General features: G+C 54.0%; 8 protein-coding genes across 8 annotated transcripts, besides 1 other annotated feature; 6 read left to right on the forward strand and 2 right to left on the reverse strand.

Moving 5' to 3' along the window:
* Nucleotides 1-1,635: 1,635 nt before the first annotated feature.
* Nucleotides 1,636-2,469, forward strand: CPAR01_03999 (uncharacterized protein; the record flags this gene model as incomplete). The annotated part of the gene is made up of 1 exon (XM_060488282.1): nt 1,636-2,469. The coding sequence occupies one exon, from the start codon at nt 1,636-1,638 to the stop codon at nt 2,467-2,469; it is 834 nt and encodes a 277-aa protein (XP_060352488.1).
* Nucleotides 2,470-3,833: 1,364 nt separating this feature from the next.
* CPAR01_04000 (uncharacterized protein) lies at nt 3,834-4,448 on the reverse strand (the record flags this gene model as incomplete). The annotated part of the gene is made up of 1 exon (XM_060488283.1): nt 3,834-4,448. The coding sequence occupies one exon, from the start codon at nt 4,446-4,448 to the stop codon at nt 3,834-3,836; it is 615 nt and encodes a 204-aa protein (XP_060352489.1).
* Nucleotides 4,449-4,944: 496 nt separating this feature from the next.
* On the forward strand, nt 4,945-7,074 carry CPAR01_04001 (uncharacterized protein; the record flags this gene model as incomplete). The annotated part of the gene is made up of 1 exon (XM_060488284.1): nt 4,945-7,074. One exon carries the CDS (start codon nt 4,945-4,947, stop codon nt 7,072-7,074), a length of 2,130 nt encoding a protein of 709 aa, XP_060352490.1.
* Nucleotides 7,075-7,986: 912 nt separating this feature from the next.
* CPAR01_04002 (uncharacterized protein) lies at nt 7,987-8,085 on the forward strand (the record flags this gene model as incomplete). Its single annotated transcript, XM_060488285.1, has 1 exon — nt 7,987-8,085. The coding sequence occupies one exon, from the start codon at nt 7,987-7,989 to the stop codon at nt 8,083-8,085; it is 99 nt and encodes a 32-aa protein (XP_060352491.1).
* A 742-nt stretch (nt 8,086-8,827) lies between these two features.
* CPAR01_04003 (uncharacterized protein) lies at nt 8,828-9,517 on the forward strand (the record flags this gene model as incomplete). The annotated part of the gene is made up of 1 exon (XM_060488286.1): nt 8,828-9,517. The coding sequence occupies one exon, from the start codon at nt 8,828-8,830 to the stop codon at nt 9,515-9,517; it is 690 nt and encodes a 229-aa protein (XP_060352492.1).
* Nucleotides 9,518-10,724: 1,207 nt separating this feature from the next.
* Nucleotides 10,725-11,045, forward strand: CPAR01_04004 (uncharacterized protein; the record flags this gene model as incomplete). Its single annotated transcript, XM_060488287.1, has 1 exon — nt 10,725-11,045. The coding sequence occupies one exon, from the start codon at nt 10,725-10,727 to the stop codon at nt 11,043-11,045; it is 321 nt and encodes a 106-aa protein (XP_060352493.1).
* Nucleotides 11,046-13,792: 2,747 nt separating this feature from the next.
* Nucleotides 13,793-16,156, reverse strand: CPAR01_04005 (transient receptor potential ion channel; the record flags this gene model as incomplete). The annotated part of the gene is made up of 2 exons (XM_060488288.1): nt 13,793-13,826; nt 13,884-16,156. 2 exons carry the CDS (start codon nt 16,154-16,156, stop codon nt 13,793-13,795), a joined length of 2,307 nt encoding a protein of 768 aa, XP_060352494.1.
* A 2,314-nt stretch (nt 16,157-18,470) lies between these two features.
* CPAR01_04006 (uncharacterized protein) lies at nt 18,471-18,794 on the forward strand (the record flags this gene model as incomplete). The annotated part of the gene is made up of 1 exon (XM_060488289.1): nt 18,471-18,794. One exon carries the CDS (start codon nt 18,471-18,473, stop codon nt 18,792-18,794), a length of 324 nt encoding a protein of 107 aa, XP_060352495.1.
* Nucleotides 18,795-18,948: 154 nt separating this feature from the next.
* Nucleotides 18,949-19,032: a sequence feature (Short protein (CPAR01_04007, KAK1543374.1) was converted to a misc_feature.).
* The last annotated feature ends 1,650 nt before the right edge of the window (nt 19,033-20,682 follow it).

The raw sequence follows: 20,682 nt of genomic DNA on the forward strand, positions 1-20,682 counted from the left end.
CCCTAGAACCATCACCAGGAATCCTCCGGTTTCAACTCCCGCATTACTCTGACCCACCCGGCCCGGATCTCACCGGTTGCTTGACTTTCCATTGCCTGTGTATGCGTACGAAGTACTACATAGCGTACGCAGTATCCCTAGTACCCCTTCCGACCAGCAAGCAAGGACAGGCTTGGAACACACATACCACAGCACACCTCACACAACGAACCAGGCAACGGTCGCCGATCAAGTCTCTACTTGTCATCCTCGCTGACCCTCCCGGACGCTGGCTGTCCCTGCAGAAAGGAGACAGGGCCCATAGAGAGCCCCCAAACCAAGAATTAAGATCCCCATCTAGCTCCCTCGACCCCTAGAATTTCTTCGGTCGAATCCCTTCAACAAGTCTAGCTCTTGTCGGCCTTCACCAGAGCTGACGCGCTTTCCATTGCCTCGCCTCACTTTCAGGCCATTGGCATTCCTAGGTATTTCGTCGCTCCTAACATTCAGAACAACATCTTTCGGCTTGCCCATCTTGACCCTTCTCCGCCTCCGCCTCTTTCTTACCCAACTGGAGCTATCCGTACGGATAGGTACCCGAACGCACCTTCGCCTCATACTCAACATCGAAATTTCAGTTCAGCTCAACAACCACCAAGCAAACCCTCCCGAAACGCTGTAGCTACGCTCACTCGTCCCCCCTTATCCTCTTCTCCGGCTGTCACACGGCACGAAGAGGAGCATCAGTCCCAGGGTGGTGCCGCCAGCCAACCTCTAGCTTCGCCTTTGTGCAACCATTCTCCTTGTCCCTCCACTGTCTCCAGAGAAACTTGGCCGCGCTAGCTCGCTAGTAGTGCCGGCCATACGGTACGGATACTGCTAGGCCAGATACTGGCTACCGGTGCTGGTTCTGGTACAGGGACGGGTTCCATACCGCATCTTTTCAACCCAAGGAAAGGACCATATGTGTATTGCGCCCGCCCACGCGCCGTACGCCTCGTCCTGCAACTCTCTTCGACTCCGTTTACATCCAAATTCATCGTCCCCTTCGAGCCCAGTCACCACAGCTACACTACTTTAGCTAGCATCCTCTGTGACGCTACGCCAAAACAACTAGTCTCCTCCGTCTTCCTCGTCCTCCTGCCCTCTAGCCATCCCTCAGTTGGAAACCGTCTCTCCTAATCTAGATCAACTTCTCTTCTCCCATTCCACGTCCCCTACCGCTCATTCATCCTCACTCGTCCTCCTGTCTCTACCAGCAGAGAGACGCACTCTGCTTTCTATCGTGGCATATTCTGTTCGTTACGAACATCTCTAACCAACGAAAATCGGATATACGACACACATACCCAAACACATGGCAGCATTCCTTCTTGGTCAACGTCCCAGCCACGCTCAATTTTCCCGCACGCTCTCAGAGTTGGAACAACGTCATTCTTGCTGCTAGCACTCACTACCAAGTATCGGGAGTAATCACTCCAGGGCCTTTTGTGGCCGCTACGGCGCCTCTTCGCCCAGTCCCTAGCGCCGTTGCGGATGCCTTCATAATAGCAGCCCGCCCTCCCCAGAGCAAGCTTCAGCCCTTGCTGTGCTCTCGTCAACACATACCTAGGGCAAATCCATCTGTCGCCAGCCTCCGCTCAAACGTGAGGAAGGATGTTCGACCACTTTGCATTAGGAACCCAGATCCGCTCAGGTGCGAACGGTTCTAGCGAGGAGCCATCTCTCTCTCCTAAACAACGCTCACGAGAATTACCGAACCCGACTAAAGGACTCTTGTCCCCCCCGGCATCATCTCCGGCTCTTCTTGATACACTACCACTTCCACCACAACCCGTGGACAACCTTGCCCGCGAGCTCAGCAAACAGACTCTGATTCCAGAATTTCGACAACGAAATCCGCTGGTGACGTCGGCGATAGACTCCTCGTCACTGGTCACCGATTTATCGATGGCCGATCTAGAGGTGGACGACGATTGCGATATGAACTTTGCTACAGACGATATCAAGGAGCACCAGCCAGTGGCCGATTGGAAGAGAGCTCGGCGTCAGCGTTACAGCCGCTTTGTCAACAATCCAACCAATGCCCGCGCCATAGAGGCACGTATCAAGGACATGGTCTCGGGAGAGTTGCAGTGCAACGTTCGTCCATCTGCAGCAATGTCTTCTTTGCCAGCAGCTGTTCCTGTATATCCTCATCTTCCCAACATTGATGCCGACGGCTATCCCGAGATCGATCCAGCCTTGACACAACCCGAAGTGGACGAGGGCTTTTGCGATCAAGACGAGGAATATGCTCTCATGCAGAAAGCATTAGCTGCCGACAGAGAAAGGCTGTTGGGAAAGTCGGGGGGCATGCGGAATTACGGATCTTTACGATTCAGAGGATCGGCAGAGACGGCGCTCCGTTGCCAGAACGTTGTCAGACAACGACCAAGGATGCGACGAAGAAAAGGACCGGGACCAACCGTCGATCCTCGACCAAGCTGAATCGTCCTGGCAATTGCACAGTCCACTTCGCATCTGTCGAGCCTCTCTTATTATTTCGGTTTCATTGTACGAGCGTCTAAAGAACATTTCAGCGATATACCCATGGGAAAAGGACTAGGTTTTGGCTAGGGCAACGGCGTTTACTTGGATGGATTTGAACTGCGACATAACCATGCCCTGGAAGTTCAATTGGGAACCACTGCCTCTGGAGGTCCAGAGTGAGACGGCGTTTTGATCGTGTCAGGCAAGACACGGAGACTTTTGCCTTTATTTTTCTTCCATCATGCGGTGAGCCACTCGATGGTCGGATGTCCGCTTCTTCGGCATTGATGTTCGGGATCGGAGGTATTTTTCGGCTTTCAACCACCTTGACGGCCCGAGGTCATCACCGAGTCATCAGTTGCGCAAGCTCCGGTTCTTTGGCTGGGTGTTTGTCTGCCCATAGCCTTCGAAGGTGCAGACGTGGCGTCAATACTTACAGCCTTTGTCAGGCAGGGTTTTGCCTCTATGCATCATTCTCTAGGTCGCTGATGAGAGGAGACTATTGAAGAAGTCTAGACAACTTTCGAATTCAACAAACGAGACCTCCCACTTTGGGATGTGTCGCATTCTTATCTGCTGACGTTTTCACTTTGAATCGCAGTGATGACTAAGATTGTGATGATACAGGACAGCGATGTTTTCAGTGTTACCGTTCTTGCGGGTGGTTGGGAAACGTGTGCAATAGACAACGGCTGCCTAGCGAGCAAGCTGTCCCGATAGGTTGGGAAGCTATTGTGGTCAAAGTAGGATTTCAAGGGAGTCTCCATTCATGCATGCGGCACAATGCACCGCGATCTTCGTTTAGAACCGGTGACGTCCACCGTCACTGCCCCCCTCTTGATTTCATCACACCTTTTTCTACCCCTCTTCAGATAAGTATCATGAAGGGCCAGCCGTATGAACATTCCAGCTGTCTCCCGGCTAACACGCTCTCCACCTGCGCAAGTGCGTATGGCATGATCCGAAAGATGGAGGGGTTGTAAGCGAAGGAACTCGCAGCTAATGAGGGTGAGATACCCCAATTAGGCTTTCAGGTGGTCAGGTCAGCGTCGACGAGGAGACGTGCAGTAGTTCCATCTGGGGCAGCTGATCACCAATGACTGATGTCTTCCCCTTGATAGCTATGGGTAGCCTAGTTCACGAAGAGCTGGGACAGCTTAGCCGCGGACTGTGAAAGCTACTCGGAGTTGGAGCATGAGCCTGGATCGGTGGCCGGTCCGGCCGTCGAAGGCGTGATTCCTTGCAGTTTGGCACCGCCATCGCTCTTAGCCGACAACGCCCCTACTTTGCTTCTTGAAATATCTCCGTTCCATTGTTTGTCATCACTTCATCATCATCCTGGCATACCATGATCTATTTCCAAAAAGTGCCACAAGGTACAACGTCCCAGTGGAGGGTATAAAATCAAGATAAGCAAGACGAAGTCCAAATCTCGATGTAATCTTTTGCCTAGGAGGAGGACGTATGACCGGGGGTCCACGATGATAATTTTGCTTCGCCAGTGGCGTTTTTGAAGCAGACGAGCAGACGGCGTCCTGTATCAAGCCGCCAAGGCCATGCAAAATATCAATCAAGGTTACAGTCAGCTTAGTATTCTGAAGTTTTGAAGCAAGCAGAATAATTTCCGAAGGATCAAACATGTGCCTGCAATCTAGGGAATTGCAATATGTCTTTGTCTCCGATACCAGCCCTGGCACAGAGGGCGAGCAGATGGATTGTTTCTCCTCGAGGATGGTTTCTCTTCTTGTTAAACGACGGTGCCTTGAAAGAAAACGATGATCGAGTTTCCTTTGATGTTGCTGTCTCTTTGCCCTACCAACCCCAGTTCTTGCAGGTACAGAGTGGGAGGTGCCTGTCTTGACTGGAATGCGGATATGCTGCTGGGTCACTAGACGACGTGGGTTGCATTCCTTTGGCCATTCAGGAACAGATGGCATCCCTCGCTGAAAGCACGGTGATCTCTGCGGTCCCCCAATTCCAATGGTGCTCGTCTCCGTGCTGCATCCATATCTCTTGCAATAGTTGCTGTGGCAGGATCAGAGACATGAGCTGGACGGTATTTGTTGACTCTCGTTCCCTCCACCCTATGTGGGTTTGCAACCATCGACGGTTTTCATTTCCGTACAAGAGTCCCATTCTTCGATGGTTATACCCCAGTTTCTCTATCATCTTTCTCTCACTCTTTTCTACACTCTTTTTTTTTTCCACTTTCCGCAAACGAACATTGCAACATTCTCTATCTTGCCCTCTCCTTTGCTACGGGTCTTTCACCCACCATCCACCGTTTTGCATCATAATCTACGCAACAGATCTGATCCTCACTGCTGTCTCCAGTCCCCCGCTTCTGTTCCTGATCCTTGCCTTGGCTCTGGATCGTTTGCGGAACTGATTTCTAGTACAGAGACAGAGGCAGAGACACCCGCACAAGAGAGCATGACAGTGGCCGTCTCGCATTGGACGAGGAGCCCCGGCACGAGCGTCAGTCTCAGCTCGCACCCGACAGGCTACAACGACATGGCCTACTCGGAAGTCCAGTTCTCAGTAGATTCAATGGACGAGGACAAAGACGGTAGCGGGGGCCAGTCTCACCTGCCCTGGGGAGAAGAGACAGAGGGAGCCGGCGGGGGAGGATCGGGCTCGGGTGCGGTCCACAGCGACAGCCTCCTCTTCGAGGACTTCGTCGACCTGGAGAGGCTTTCTTCGACGACCACCGGGGGTGACGAGCTCCCTCCCTCTGCTGCCGTGCCCGACTCGTTCTTCTACAACATGCCACTCCCCTCTCATGGGTCCGCGTCGACGACAAGCGTATCGGACGATCTGGACGACATACTAAGTTGCCACACACATCCGCTCATGGAAACTAGGACTAGCGCCGCAGCAGGTCCCGCTGCCACATTAGTGCCATCATCAGCAGCCGCTAGAGGAGGGGCGGCGACTTCAGACGCGGTGGTACCGTCTGCTGTGGGCGTTCCGGGTATCCAGTCTTCATGGACGATCGACCGTGAAGAAGAACAAAGGAAGGCTTCGACCTATCCGGACACAGCTCACGCTGGCGGGGCCGAGTCGATCTCTGACTCTGAGCTCCTGCGCCTGGAAGGCATATCGTTGAAAGCGTCGCCATCTCGCGCTCCATCTGTCGTCGTTTCCCATCCTCCCACTCCTCTTCTTCAAGCTTCGTCCGCTACCAGCAGCAACAGCAACCTCCACCTTGCCGGCAGCAGCAATCAGAACAATACTAGCAGCAACAGTCACACCAACGGTGGTCGTAAGCCGAGCAACTTCTTCAAGGTTGTCGCATCGAAACTGCAGCAGAAAGCTGCCTCTGTCCGCCATAAACAACCCACCATGTCTACCGTCGCCATCGACAGCAGGGGTACCCTCTCCCCCAACGCCTCGCCTCGCAAGTTCAAGCTCCGTCCCGAGCATCTCCAGAACCTCGGTGGCCCTCACCCCGCAAGACTTCCCCTGTCCCCTCCCAACAGTGCCACTATTCCCCAGGACCTGCCTTCCGCATCATCAGCCGGCGGCAACCCCATGTCGTTTGGCTGTGGCTACGTCGAAGACCCCTTCTTCGATGCTGGTGTGGCCGTCAACCACGTCCCCGTATTCCGTCGTAGCGATCCTACCACGCCACTGGACACTCCCGTTCTGGATGACAAGGGCGGCATGTTCTATCACCACCAGCAGATGAGCTCCGGTAACGTTGCCAATACCAGCAAGGCTTCCTGGCCAATGGCCACAACAACTCCCCAGACCGACTCTCATGTCGCTTGGTCCAATGCCTATGCCACTACCGATGGCATCGACGACCAGTGGTGGGGTGGAAACAACATGGACTTGACATCCAACTCACAATATCAAGCACAGAACGCTCGCAACGCTACCTTCAACCTCGCTATGCACACACAACACAGTGAACTGCCATATGAATACAACAACATCGCCGCCGCCGGACAGGAAATGTCAGGACTCATGATTCACATGCCTCAACCCCGTACCACATCCTCGCCCATCGTCCACTACCAGCCCCAACAGCCACTTCACCACCAGCAACATCCCCAACAGATGACGGAGCGGCGGCCCCGCATGCCCCGTGCCCCCTCGGCCGGCGCCCGGCATATGTGCCTATCAACGCCGATGCGCAAGACGCGTAACCCGAGCCGCACACGTCAAGCCAGCCGCGACTCTTCAACGTCGCCCACACCTACGAATCGCTCCCGTCACAGCAGCGGCGGCTCGTTGTCCAGTATCGGTGGTGGCGGCGCAGCTCTCAGCGCCAGCGTTAAGAAGCGTCGGTCTTGGTCTCGTCGCGAAAGCATGCGCACTCCTTCCATCGGCAACTTGGGCGGTGCGTCCGAGGGGGTCGGCTTCGTCAACTTTACTCCCAGCGACAAGAATGTTCTCATGACCGGTGTGGCGCCCAGTGGAAGCTCCAAGACAAAGGCACGTCGGGAGAAGGAGGCGATGGAGAAGCGACGAAGACTGAGCGAAGCAGCTATCAAGGCCGTCAAGGCCGCCGGCGGCGATGTGGACAAACTGGTTGAGGAAGGGTTCGTCTTCTGAGCAAAGCATTCTTCTTCCTTCCAATGTACGGCAGGTATACGCTTGGGGAGCGCTTGGGAGTTCATTTTTGGGTCAGGACATGCTTGGGTCCTAAGGGATATCAGGCGTTTTCAAGGGATCATCAATTGTCGGCAATTGATCCGTGAGGTTTTTCCTTCTCTGGATGGGTTTTGCTTCTTTCTCGCCTCTTTCAACTTTTGCTTTTTTTCATTTACACAACGGCATGGGGAGCGCGAGCTCCGACTGACGCCTGACCGGCTTATCCACGATAGCCGCTTTACTTTCTTACCATCACCAACAAGTACTTACTAGCTAATCTCCTTTTCCTTATGTTGGATCAACCCAAAATCACAGGCTGGAACCCAGGGTATGAGATATGGAGGGATAGGTTATCTTAGCAAAACAGATGAAACATCAAAATATCACACAATTCAAACAAACTGTGAAGTCCCCTTTGAACGTGATACTATGCTTCAGACTTTCCCATGGCCCAACTTTCCCATCACGAATATCTACATCACTTATCCGAGACCAATGGCATCACACGAGTCATCCTTCTTTGGAAGAACAATAACAACAACATCAACATTATCTAATCAGTCAGCAAATAGCAGTCATTCTGCTACTACTCGGCGGTGCCTTGCGGTCGCTCCATGAGTGACGCCTCGCGCAGCCTCTCGCTAGATCCCAGTCCGCAGGGTCGGGGCAGCCTCTCGTGGTGAACTACGGCGCCGCTACGTGAGGCCGTCTCTCGACCAGCCGTTAGCCGATCTACGCTGGGCAGAGCGCCGCCCAGGTCAGGCCGCCAGAGCAGGAGGGGGTATCCTCCGTCCCTTCTCTTCCTTCCCCTGGGCCGAACCTCGCTCGTCACGTTCGGTGTCTGTGCTATCCCGCATCATCCGTGCCATCCCCATGACAGGCGAGCGGGCGGGCGTTATGGAGAAAGCAGGTACCCCCTTCCACCCCCCCCCCCTCCGGGAGCCAACACAGACCAACTTCCGACGACGATAATGGGGAGGATGAGGAGGAGGGGGCCCAGAAGTGCACCTGACCAGGATGTAGCGAAAGAGGTCCAGGCCCAGGGAGACTTACTGGGATAATGACTTCCTACAGACAACGAGGACTACCTCACCTAGGAAAGGGTAAAGGCAATCACAACCCAAATGTGAGTGGAGCAAGGGGGTGTGGGCTGGCCTGTGTTAGTCCCTCCTCCCCGTTCCCTTTAAAGGTCCAAATCGCCGCAAACAGATAGCTCTTTTGCCCTCTTTCTCGTCCTCTTATCCCATCATGACTTGGCTTTCGCATCCACCTCAGCCAGACGCTCCCCGGATTCTCCGCTAAGCCTTACCTCTCGCACTCCTCGGTCTCCTCTATCACCCACCCACACTGACATTCGGAGACGCCTCCTCTGCTATCCTAGCAAGACCGTCGGGATTTGAAGTTGGGATCTCGGTGAAATCCACCCCCTCCTCTAACGGATGATCAAGAGGGAACGGCGTCTCCATACCGCCTCACTTCTCCTCGCCCAAGGAAAAAAAATCAAGAGGCAGCCACAAGCTGACATGACAGTCTGACGGTATGCCTGCCCACGCGCCTACGAGCCCGACTCTTGAAGACTAGTGCAAGATCCCCGTTGCAGAATCTCGCAGCTCAACATGCAAACTACTGTCTACAGCTGTCTGTCTGCGGCGCCAAACCCGAAATCGAAAGGTGCCAGGAGCATGACGGCAACAGGGCGCAGTCTCGCGTATCAATGTCTCAGTGCAAAGTCCACCCGCCTGGGCTTCGAGTCTCTCTATCCCGCTGCTCTCTCACAATCACGATCTCGCTTGCTCGATCACACATTCGCAGAAGTTGCTTGAATCGGGAAAGTCTCTTTCCGTTCAGATCCCCCACCGTCTACATCGTACACCCTTTCCGGAAACGTTATTGCATCTTTACAATCCACGGCCGTACGCCGCAGCCGCGCTACGTCTCGACCCTGCAGACTCTCCTGGACCCCTTTCGCAACGTCCGTTGCCCGACTGAAAGCAGGTACTCACTACATCGCAAGCGAAACAAGATCTCTCATCTTCGTACGATGTTAACGATAGTCAACGTACCTGCATGGGTCTGGCCTTGTGTAGCCGCGACGCGGGACCACCAACGCATCTGCCCAGGCGCAGCCGCCCAGCAATGGGCTCCGTCTTCGACCGGAAGCAGCACCGGGACGAGCTCCGTCCCCTTGATACCACTCCCAACCGCCACAACAAGCGCAAGATCTCGACTACTTTGCCATGGCGAGCCTTGTCTCACTCGCTTCATCCGAGAGATCGAGAACCTTGCCCGGAGAGGCGCGCATCTCTACCCGCGCAGTCTAGAGCATCACGACACTTGTCAAGAGAATGCGCCCCTGCCCAGACGACTGAGTAAGGGCGCGAGACACTGGGCTGACAGAATTTGATATTCTACCTCAAAGGAGCCGCGCAATACAGAAGCCTCTGACCCTGTATGGCGGGCCACATTCTGTTGACAATGTCTTGGATCCTCGTTTCATTTCGGGCAAAGACCTGCGAATAAGTGACATCTTGTCGCCTCGTAGGCAATGTGCGCCCATGATATCGTCATTCATGTCAAAAATGGCATTCTATGAGGTAAGGTAGGAACAAACGACCATCAGTCCCCGCTTCAAGACCCTCAATTCGGTCGGCAAGCATCAAGATCCGAAATGATCACCGTTATTTGCGCTGTTCGTGCCGATGCTCTTGACTTCTCGCAGATGGTCAAACATGATCAGCATTCAACAAACATCATGGTTTCCCAACCGTCCACCAGCCATTGTATCGTGTTCGAAGCAGATTTTCTATATACGGAAAGAGAAAAGGCGTCTTACCGATGCTCTTGATTTGGTCAAGCGGCATCTTTCTCTCGTTATTTGGCCAATAACAATTTCTCCGGAGACATCTCTGTCATTGTCTACCTAACTAGCTGATGGAATTCTCCGTAGCCAACTCTAAAAAGCCGTACAGGAACTATGGGGACCTCTCTGCCACGTCCAAATCCGGACGAAAGCAGACTTTCTCGGTCGTCGTTTCTCGGTCAGTCCAGATGTATGTCTTACCCCGGGCCCCATCCGACTGCTGCTCACTTACATCTTTTGACTAGGTTCTGATATTCTGGGCAGGCAATATCTGGGGCCAGCCGCCAGCACGATACCTACTACTGTGGCTCATGGCAGCCTTGCTATGTTTGGCAGTTCTGCCGTGTCCGCCTCAGCCCCCGCCGTCATGACAGCTGGCATCTCGTCGACCAACGACATGACGAAGAGGTTAGCCTATAGGTTACTCCGTGCACTATCCCCTTTCTTCACTTTCAGCCCGACTGTGGCGGCCGCCATCTCACACGAGCCACAGTTTATTCTTCTCTCCATCTCTCGGGCTAATTATTCAAGCCTCATGTTGCCCAAGCGAGTGTGGGATTTCCAAGAGAATAGGCGCGGCGTAGCCGGAATCCCAGAAGACCGTTACCCTCCGACCAGATTGTCCGTGATATCCACACATCTCGGTCAGCCATCAAGAGTGTCCGGGGCTTCGGGGCGTACAACGCGTCTGCTATAGCTAGCTCGCGCGTCTATCTGCCTTGTTCTATCTCAGTCCTGTGGTCGAACGACAATGCAATCAACCAATAACAACGACGAGAAGTCCGAGGGCCCCCACGTCGCGCCTGGTGAACCGACTCCAGACCTCGTGGACGTTGGTGAAGAACCCAGCAGACTGGTGATCGTACCAACCAAGCGGCCGCCAGGGGAAAAGCCCTTCCAAATACCTGAAGCCACAGGAAAGCCGGCCAGATACCCCGAAGCCCTCGTGTTGACACCTTCAGTGGAATCCTCGCGATGTCTTCAGGCACTTCACTGCACGTCCAGAAGGGCCCGACTCTACATCGAGTTGAAGCCCTGCTCTGATGACCATCCTCCTCGTCTTCAAACCTAAGATGAAGCAGCTTGTAAAACGACAACCTAATTTTGGCCTGACGACGCCTCGATACCGTGATATCAAGCAGTAGACTGCGCCGCCGACCAACCTTGCCGTCACTCTTGGAACTACCGAGACGCGCCACACGTTGCCAGGCACAACCGTCACCTCAACTGCAGCCCAGCGGAAGCGAAAAAGCCCATCCCCAGAAAACGCCAACGCAGGTGTACCGCACCTGCATGTGCCGCTCTCCGGCTCCTGGCCCACCTGCCTTGGCCATTACCGCCCTGCATCTGAAGCCTCACGACGACCTCCACAGTTCGAGGCCGTGGTAAACCACCGCGCCACAAGCCTGGCCTTGGTCAGCCGGGCCTGTTGTTTCCGAGAGGGTGCGGAGCTCGAGCAGCCACAGTATGTCACGATGTTGCTTCCCGTAGTCGGCCGCTCTACCTTTCGCTTCCGACTGGAGATGCCTTACGCCCTCATCTCCAGTAAACAAGCTTGGAGGCTTCCGACTCCTCAACGCCCTTTGACGAGCGAAAAGGAGCTCTGTCCACCACCCTAGACCTACCTGGACATGGCTTCTTCCCATCTACGCACCCCTCCCAGCTGGACCACTCCCCTCCTCGCTTGCCGTTTCCACATTGGAAATAGCTCGACTGAATGCCGTCTACCCTTCTTGTCCTCTGTTGCGGCTCACGATGGCCAAGGGGTGTGATACGGGCCCAAGAGGACTGTTTCTTTCTCAACGTCGCGATGCCAAGACGCGTTGAAGGGGTCGGTTAGTCGGCCCATCTTGGCCTTGTACTACCGACCCTATCGACGGTCAAACCTGGACATCGTCAACTCGAAATCCTTCCGACGTTACACAAACTTTGCGAAAACCGGTCTTCCGCTCCATCCCAACGTCCCACCCATCATCCGTTGGATTGCGTGTTTGAGCTCCCATGATCCCATTCTCGTTTCCCCTCTTCCAGCTCGTCAAGGTCTCGCCTGGCGGGCTGACCGATCGACAACAGCTGCCTCGTCCATCACAAATCGATGACCGTTATACAGACAAAGAAAAGGCAGTCGTCTCTTGGTCTCCGGATTTGTGTTAGCCTGGGACGGAGGGGCCTGTCTCACTGCACTCACAATGAATGATAGGCAACCTCCGTGACTTTGCTCCACCTTTTGCTTTGCCTTTTTCTCTTCTTGAGCCTGCCATCCTCTCATCCCCTCTACAGCGTCTCCCGTCCTGAATCCTATTCCTCATACTTGTTGCCTTTCTCCGTCTCGGCCTCTCTATTTCTCCACCACACCTAATCCACACCACCTTCACCGAGCCCACTCTCACCTCCCTCACCTTCCACGCTTTTCCCCTCCGAGCCCGGGGTGTGGATGACTGGATCTTCTCCTTCTCCTCCAGCCTCCTCCGGTACGGACGTATCATTCAGGTCCCGCCTGTCCATCCCACCCATCCATCCTGCTCCGTACACAAGAGGGTCCAGAACGGCCGTCGGTCAAACCTTACTTGCCGCGGGAAACGATATCCCTTTTCCAACTGATATCAAATCGAGACTGCCCCGGCTCGTCTTCCGGACCAGACGTTCTATCCCGTGTTGTCTCCCCCATCCCACCCACCCACCCATCATTCACTTCTTTGATGGGTTAGACAAGAACAGGTGAGCATCAACTAACTAACGTCCGAAACTTTTTGTGTTTAGCTGTCCATCTCGCGGTAGATCAGCCGGCCGAACCACCCACCCAAACGGCCGAATCTTTAACCACCCTTTGCCCGTTTGCCCAACTCTAAATTGGGGGAAACAAGAGAAAAAGAGAGCACTTTGATCGTCGGAGTTCTGTCCGTCTCTTGATCTACCGTGACACAAGAGCCGAGGGGAAGAGAGGACAAGACAACTCAACAAAGATGTGGACGGCGGACACTTTGGGCTTCCTCGCCGTCGGCCAATCGTGGTTCTTCCCCTCCCACCCCCCTAGATATCAAGGCCTGCTCGTCCGTCAGTAAAGTTTTCATCAAGAAGAATTCGCCTGGAATCAGCCTAGACATTGCTTGTCTCCGAAAAGCTTGTGTAACAAAGGGATTCATTAGCTATTTTGTGAGGGTTTTTATCTGTTTTCCTTATCATGGGGTTCATCATATCCCTAAGAGAATCAAAACCTTCCAAGCTGAGTGTGACCACGGCACGGATGGGTTTGCTTTCCTCTTGCCATTGGAGCTGGCTTTTTCTTTGTGAACCCCTATCCCAATCCCTAGCCTGCCCAATCCCACTGCTGCTGTACTCGCTGGCGAGGTATCCTTTCTCCTGCCATCAGCAACTTATTTACAAAGTCAAGAAAACCCAGTACGGCGCGGCAATCCTCCTGATTAGCGTGCCCGACGAACCCGTAAAAACAATAATCAACGCCGTGATCTCGGGACGCCGTCTTCAATGCCAGACACAAGTGTGTGGAACATAGAGATGAGAGAAGGGAAAAAAAGGAAGATACCATTCCGTCTATCCTGTGATGCATTGCGTCATAACCCAAGGTGAGGGCTCAAGTCTCCCTTCCCACACCTGGCACATCATTACTGAGCTGGTGGGGTTTTGGGTTCCTGTCAAAATTCCTCCTGTTTTCGTGTATCCGAGAAAATGTGCCCAAGATGATTGGGTGGACCAGAATGCCAACACATATACAGAAGAACCGGCAAGATTGCCTAGCGCTTTGTCCTTGGGACTGTGGTATCTCCCATCAAAACGGGCAAACATCATGTGAAGTCATATCTAGTGCTCATATCCGGCACCACGTTGCCAAGGGCTGTTCAATTGTTAGCTACTGTATTGCCAAGTGGCTCTTGTTCCTTTGATATCTTACCTGGCGTTGTTTTGGGAACGGTACTGCGCAGGGCTGGCATTGTTCTGGTTGCGGTACTGGTTGTGATTGTTGGCACCAAGCGTTGATGCAGAGCCGTTGTACGGGCTTGGGGTGCGAGTAGGCCCTTGTCCATAGGGGTTGCGGTTGTCTGCCGGGAAGAGAGGCATCGAAGGGTCCACTGGTGAGTGCGGCGCCTGGCCGTGCTGTTGACCTCCAGGACGCTGAGAGTGCTGAGAGGGCGCAGCTGACTGGGCAGTCGATGGCGGCAAAGCAACACCAGAGGGGTCCGCTCGGCGACGCATGGACTCAGAAGAGATGGAGTCATTGTCGTCATCGAGGTCGAGTCCCTTGTTGTAGTGGGCCTTGTCACCTCGGGCAGTCGCAGCCAGAGCGTCCAACTCAGTAGTGGTGTTGAGCTGGGTCTGGGACTTCATGAAGGAGGCTCGGTCATCGGCCATGAACTGGTAGCGAGCATCAGGGTTCTTGCGGAAGTAGATCAATGTGCTGCTGACAATAACAAGCAGCAGAAGGATCAGAGCGAAGGCCGCGTTGGCGATGAATAGAACCACACCGACGATACCGTTTACCAGAGCCGGGGCACCGAAAACGTCGGAGAAGATGAGCAAGAAAACGGCGTTGAGGAAGTTCATGACGCAGATGGCAATGTTGAACGAGTTGGTGCTCTTATCCATCCAAGGGCGCAGAACACTGGCAGCGATGAGCGCAGCAGCCTCAATAATGACGAAGGCAATGGCCTGAATGGTTCCGTTGCGTTGGGCAAAGGCGACGAACATTCCCTTGACGACAGTGTAGCCAAGCGTAGGGACGATGAAGTAGTATGCAGAAGCGCGGAACTGAACGTAGAGGAAACCCCACTTGTTAAGGGCCTGCGGGTCCGAGAAGAGGATGTAGGCCGGGTTGCGATGCATGGCCACGGAGCGACGCGCGATTCTGATAACCTTGAAGGAAGCCCATCCGAGGGTGAGAGCCATACCGAAGAGGAAGAAGACAGCGAGAACCACCTCAGCCGCGGAGTCAGCCTGGGTGAACTCCCAGAGGCAGAGAATCGTCATTTGGGGGAAACCAATCAACGTCATACGGAAGAGGATTCCCTTCAGGACAGTGAACCAGCCGTTGCGGAATTCGAGGAACTTCTCGCTCTTCATCCACTTCTGTCGGACAGCCAACTCGCAGAATCCCTTGAAGGCGGCGACGCCAAGAACGGTGAAGATGACGAAAACGCAGAAGAAGGACAAGCCAGTCATGAAGAGATTAGTCGATTCGATCTTGGCGCGGAAGGCAACTCTCTGGATACCGAACACGATGTAGCTGCCGGAGGAAAGCTGAATGTTGGCTCTCTTGGCGATGATGGAGGGAACGGAAGAAATGCCACGCTTGGCCATTCTGGCGGCAGAAAGGGCCCAATCCATGGAACGCTTCTCAACCTGGACAGAAGTGGTCGTCAAGGAGTTGAGGAGAGTGGAAGGAGTTCCACCAGTTGCCCGCTGGTACCATGTGAATATATCCTGCATGAACTGGACGCGGATGATACCCATAGACCAAACGAAGTCCTGAGTCCATGACTGGACAATAGGCGGCAGGTGAACACCGGTGAGACCAACAATAGCCTGAGACTGGAAGTAGCCGAAAAGCGATAGCGTGTTGGCGGCAACGTGGGCAGCGGTGTTGGTGTGACCGAGACCAGAAATAACGGCGGAAGAGATCAGTCCCAAGCCGGCGATGATGGCGGTAGCCCACTTGACACCAATCAAGTCGACAGTCTTTCCGTTGGAAATATCAGCCTCAACGCAAGCCACACTAGTGGAGGTGTCGGTCAAGTTGACGAAGACACGGACGGTAGCGTCGAGATCGGGAATGTTGTAGGCAATGCCCGGAATCTGGCCAACGGCATCCTCACCAACAGGCAAGTTGAAGTTCATGGTGATCTTTCCGGCAGTCATGGGGCACAGACCAGCGAGGTTGATGCTGCAGGGGTCAACAGTGCGCCTCAGGAACTCGTAGCCGTAAGCCGAAATAGAGACATCAAAGACAATGCTGCCCTGAACAGAGGAGACGGCGACAATGTTGATTGCGGCACTTCCATTGCCGGGGGTGAAGACAACGTTGAACAGACTGGCTGTGAAGCTGGAATCATCCTGGCAGGTGTTGAGAGAGTTTGACTGGAGCAACTGCTCAGCAGCAAGGACTGGCGTAGTGAGGTAGGTGGCCAGGGTGCCGAGCAGAAGCAACGGCTTAGCGAGTGACAATCTCATGGTGGGTGGTAGGTCGTCGAGATGGTCTGGGTTAGAGTAAGAGGTGATCCGCTTGACTGTGGTCCAGTATCGTCGTTGGTAGACGATGGAGCGCGGAAGATGCGGGGGGTTGAAAGCCGTCTAGGTCGAGAATATCATGGAGGTTGACGTCGTTCCAGACGGTATTGGCGACAGAAGACGATTCGGTAGAAGCAAAGGGGTTGATGCAGTCGTCGATCGAGCTCGAGGCCTCTGGAGTTATTTCGCAAAGGTTGGCTTGTTTTCCGTGGCAGGGGAAAAGGTGCTAGCGAAGGTTATCTGCCGACGAATTGAGGGTTTGGCGCGGTGGTTGTTCCTGTCAATCCTCCTGTTCTGGCGAAGAAAACGAAGCGAGCGATGGAGGAGTGCGTCCCTCTCGAAGGCGGCGACGGAAGAAGCGAAGGGAATATTCGTGTCGTCGTTGTCGTCGAATCAATCGGTAGTCGCAGGGCTAGGTGTCGACCTGAGGGAAAGGGCCGGGATTGGAGATGGGTGGGTTTGGTGGTTTTGTTGTTTGTTGCTAAATGGAAATTGGGAAAGGAAGGGAGAGAGAAGGGAAGCAGATCGCCAAGCGGAGGGCTGGACGGGGAAGGAAGGAGTGATGAAAGGAGGCGCCGGTGGTGGTTGCTGGATGGCACTGTGGAGGGAGTGGCAGGTGCTTGCTGGCTGCAACCTTGGTTCCTTCCTTGGTGCGGCTTTCTCTGCTTGGGTTCGAGTGAGCGAAAGGCAAAAGCAGGACTGGACCCAAAACCAAGACGGGTGGAAGGTCGGATTCAGGGAAAACCGGGCAACAAGGGCCAGAATACGGGGGTGGAAGGATGATGGGTATAGGCAAAGGCCCAAGGGAGAGCGACGCTGTGCTGCGACAGGCGGACAGCAGGAATCCCGTGGATTGACTTGTGTCTGGTGTGTGGGTGCGCCACTTTGTGGGTAGTAAAGGGGACAGGGGTAGAGGGGGGCCGTAGTACCGTACGGGGTTGCGAATGGGTGGTGTCGGCCCAGGCTGTCGTAATTTCAATCTTTGGAGCCGGGTGGTGCGTCGTCGAGGTGCGAATGTGGGATGTACCTTGGAGACACTTGGTTTTGGGCCCCCCTGTTTAAGTGGTGGAAGGGGAGAACGGGGGAACTTGGAAGGACTTTTACACTCCCAAGGAGACACGAGGGAAGGATGAAGGAGGGAAGAAGCGAACACGCGCCCAATGGGATGAAGAAGAGGTACTGCCTGCTGAGTATTGCTTGACGAGGCTGGAAAGGGACGCAACCGGGGACAGTGACTATACCTTCTCTTACACACGTTTCACCACCAAGTCAGAGGTTCTCTGACTGTACCTCCGCACTCAAAACTGGATTCAGCTCGTATCGATCTAACAGAGCTACTTGTCTCTGGCGCGTAAAGCCGTCAGGAACGGTCCAGACGAACACGCAGCCAGCGGGACACATGTACACACGAAGTCAACTGAAATGCTGTCTGTCACTGTTGGAATCAGCCAAGCAACACCACCAGAATCACGACTCACCACCACCACCACCACCACAAACACACCACAGGCTTGCTGTTGCTGCAGTGCCCAAGGATGTATTTTGGTCACTCATTAGGAGGCAGAGCAAATTCCACACATACCAGATGCCGGGGAAACAACACAATGCCTAATTCACGTAAACCAAACCAAACCAAACCATTCAAGCATCAACTTCAAGGTCCGAGAATAGCAGATCAACATCTTTTCTAGACTCTCAGCCATGATTGACGAAACAGCACATGTGGACCAGATACAACTCGGCCTAATCGATGACCCCGCTGCTACGCCAATCCATATTCTCTATAACCTTCCGCTACACCAACAGCATCAGCATCGACAACACAGACCCGATCGTCGTTGGCGTTGTCATTCACATCCTCGTCCAACTTGGCGGACTCCCGCAATCATAGCGTCATGCAAACCGACTGCCTTCCGCCATCCGAATATTCCACCTGCAGCTCTGCATGGCCAAGCCTCAAGCCTCAAGTCTACCAAGGTCATTCATCCAAATCCCCGTCCCATCTTTGCTCCCGTATCCCGTCTGCATTTCGATTCTTATTCTCTGTATCCATACGGATGCAGGTTCTTCAGCTTCTCAATCCAGCCCCCAGACACTGGCTGCAGACACGAATGCTGACAACTAATAAACTCCCATCGGCTTACATCGCCCCCGCCCGCCGCCGCGCTACACCGCGTACGAACATACGCACAGTCATCACCACAACCCGTTCCAGTCCAGGTCATCGTCATCGGCCTCCAGCCTCTCCTTTCTCGTAATGAATGCTGTCAACGGACTAGCCTACACAGTAAGCCTCAGATCACGCAGTCCCGGGCCTCCGAAAATTCCCAAGACTCTCCAAGACCACTTTACAATGCTTCCAAGACCTAAGCCTCCACGACAAGAAACCCAAACGGGCCCAAGTAGCTACTGCTGGCATGTACCCTCGCCCGCTCTCATCTCAAGCACCTCCGCGACACGGGGTGTTTGGGTGTCGCCTAGCCTCAGACATCAGACAAGACCACCTCGAGAAACAGGAACACGGCACCACGACCAGAGGAAGAAGCGGCACGCACTAGACCGAGCCAAAGAAGAAGGCTAACCCACAGCTCATTTCCATTCCTCTGTTTCTCTCGTCGAGTTCAGTCTCTGTAGTCTGCACTGCCACGATCAACTCTCTCCAAAGGGCACGCGTACGTACGCATTACTCCAGCAGACCATGCCGCGCCGGGGTATCTTGCCTGCTCACACCTGAAATGCCGGCTCCCGGGAGAGCGAGTGCGACCGAAGGCTTCAGTGGTGACCAGTCACTGGTGTCTACCCAGCCCGATGCCCACTGAACAGGCTCGACGTCACAAATCCATGCCCCCCGGCTTGCGTGGTTTCGTCCCAACGGGATAGAACCTGGCCGGGGTCATTTCTAAGGAAAAGGAAATCACGAGCCTGAGACGTCTAAAAATGGCCCAGCCGCCCCAACGGCGGTTGGTAGGCTACCGTTGCGAGGCTGAACCGTCCAGCAGGCCGTGGACTCTTGGAAATCGCCTATACGAAAATTGATGAGAGCACAAAAGACAAAATGGAAGGCTTTTCAGAACGCTTTCTTGAGGCTGCCGTCTGCCAGCCTTCACCCTGTAACATGTTCTGCAGCACCATGACTTTCCTCACACTGACAGCTCACCGCGGCACACCGAGCCGAGCGACCTAGACCATTATTCCGGCCCACGATGGAGACGGATGAGCGATGGACCAACAAGATTTCCAAGGCTAACGCTGATGATCGACGAGCATCCAATGTTTTGGGCTGATGAACCGCTGGTCCGTCGTTACAGACTTTCCAGTGAGTGAATATCCCAACTTTGCTCAGTAACAATTCCAGTTGCAGGTCCGGGCACGAGAGGCTGTGTTCGTTCACCTTGCCTTTTTACCTTATGTTGCTTATGCAGGGCTTCCCGCCGACAAGAAGCCAATTGCGACGCTGCCCGAACCTTGTTCTCATCCGTCTGGCTCCCTCCCTCGCACAGTCCTCGACTACTCTCTCAGGGTCTGCGAGTCTTCATCCTCGTTGGTCCCTCCCGAGACGCGGATCCTCCGTGCATCGCCACGATTGAGATTTCTCGCTTCGAGCGTGTTCCGGCTCGCTCTAGACGAGCGCACATCAAACGGCACTCAGAAACAATTCCATCTCCCTTTGCAGCTCCCTTCTCCGCAAAACCCACATTTTCAAATCTCGTCAGAGTGGTCAGCGTGCCAGCGGTGCCAGTGTGGCAGCAACCCGCCAGCAACGCGTGCTTCGGGGCCCGGTGTTACGCTGAAAATCACAATCCCTTCCCAGTCTGGCGGCAACTCATCTCCAATCGTTTAGCCAAAATAAACATTGCTGGTGGGAACCCGTCACAATCCACACCCACTGTTCACGGCATCGACAGCAATGGGGGTGACGAAGTTTTCCCATAATCGCTCATCAATGATCAATCTCCAGAGCTGGGGCCCGCATGCCACCTGCAGACTTTCCTTGCGTCGTTTAACATCGACTGCCATGTGTCTCGGAACATTTGACTCGTACCATCATGCCTTAGCCTCCCTTGAGGAATTTTGCAATAATGGCTTGTTCCTTGCAGCATATTGTTTCTTCTATCCTTCCCTCTCTCATTATTCCAGGGCAACAAATTCTGTCATAAGAGGAAGGGAGGGAAAAAAAACATAATTCCTCCAATATTCCCACCTTGCAATTATATGCTCATTTATCGACAACCTTAATCTATGTCATGCTGCTCAAGGTCCAGGGTCTGAAATACTCCATACACGTTATAACACAAAATTTAGCACTCGCCCCGAAAACGAAGAGGCGACTTCTCTCCTCGTAAGGCCGGTTCTGTCCATCCGCAGATAAATGACCCGACGCCTTAAAATAAATCACGAACGCCTTACCATAACATGGAAGATCGTCCGCTTCCGTTGAGGGAATCCATAAATGCCATTCAATTCTCTAC

The sequence above is a fragment of the Colletotrichum paranaense genome (assembly GCF_030867605.1).
Source record: "Colletotrichum paranaense strain IMI 384185 chromosome Unknown Scaffold_3.1, whole genome shotgun sequence".
NCBI classification, from domain to species: domain Eukaryota; kingdom Fungi; phylum Ascomycota; class Sordariomycetes; order Glomerellales; family Glomerellaceae; genus Colletotrichum; species Colletotrichum paranaense.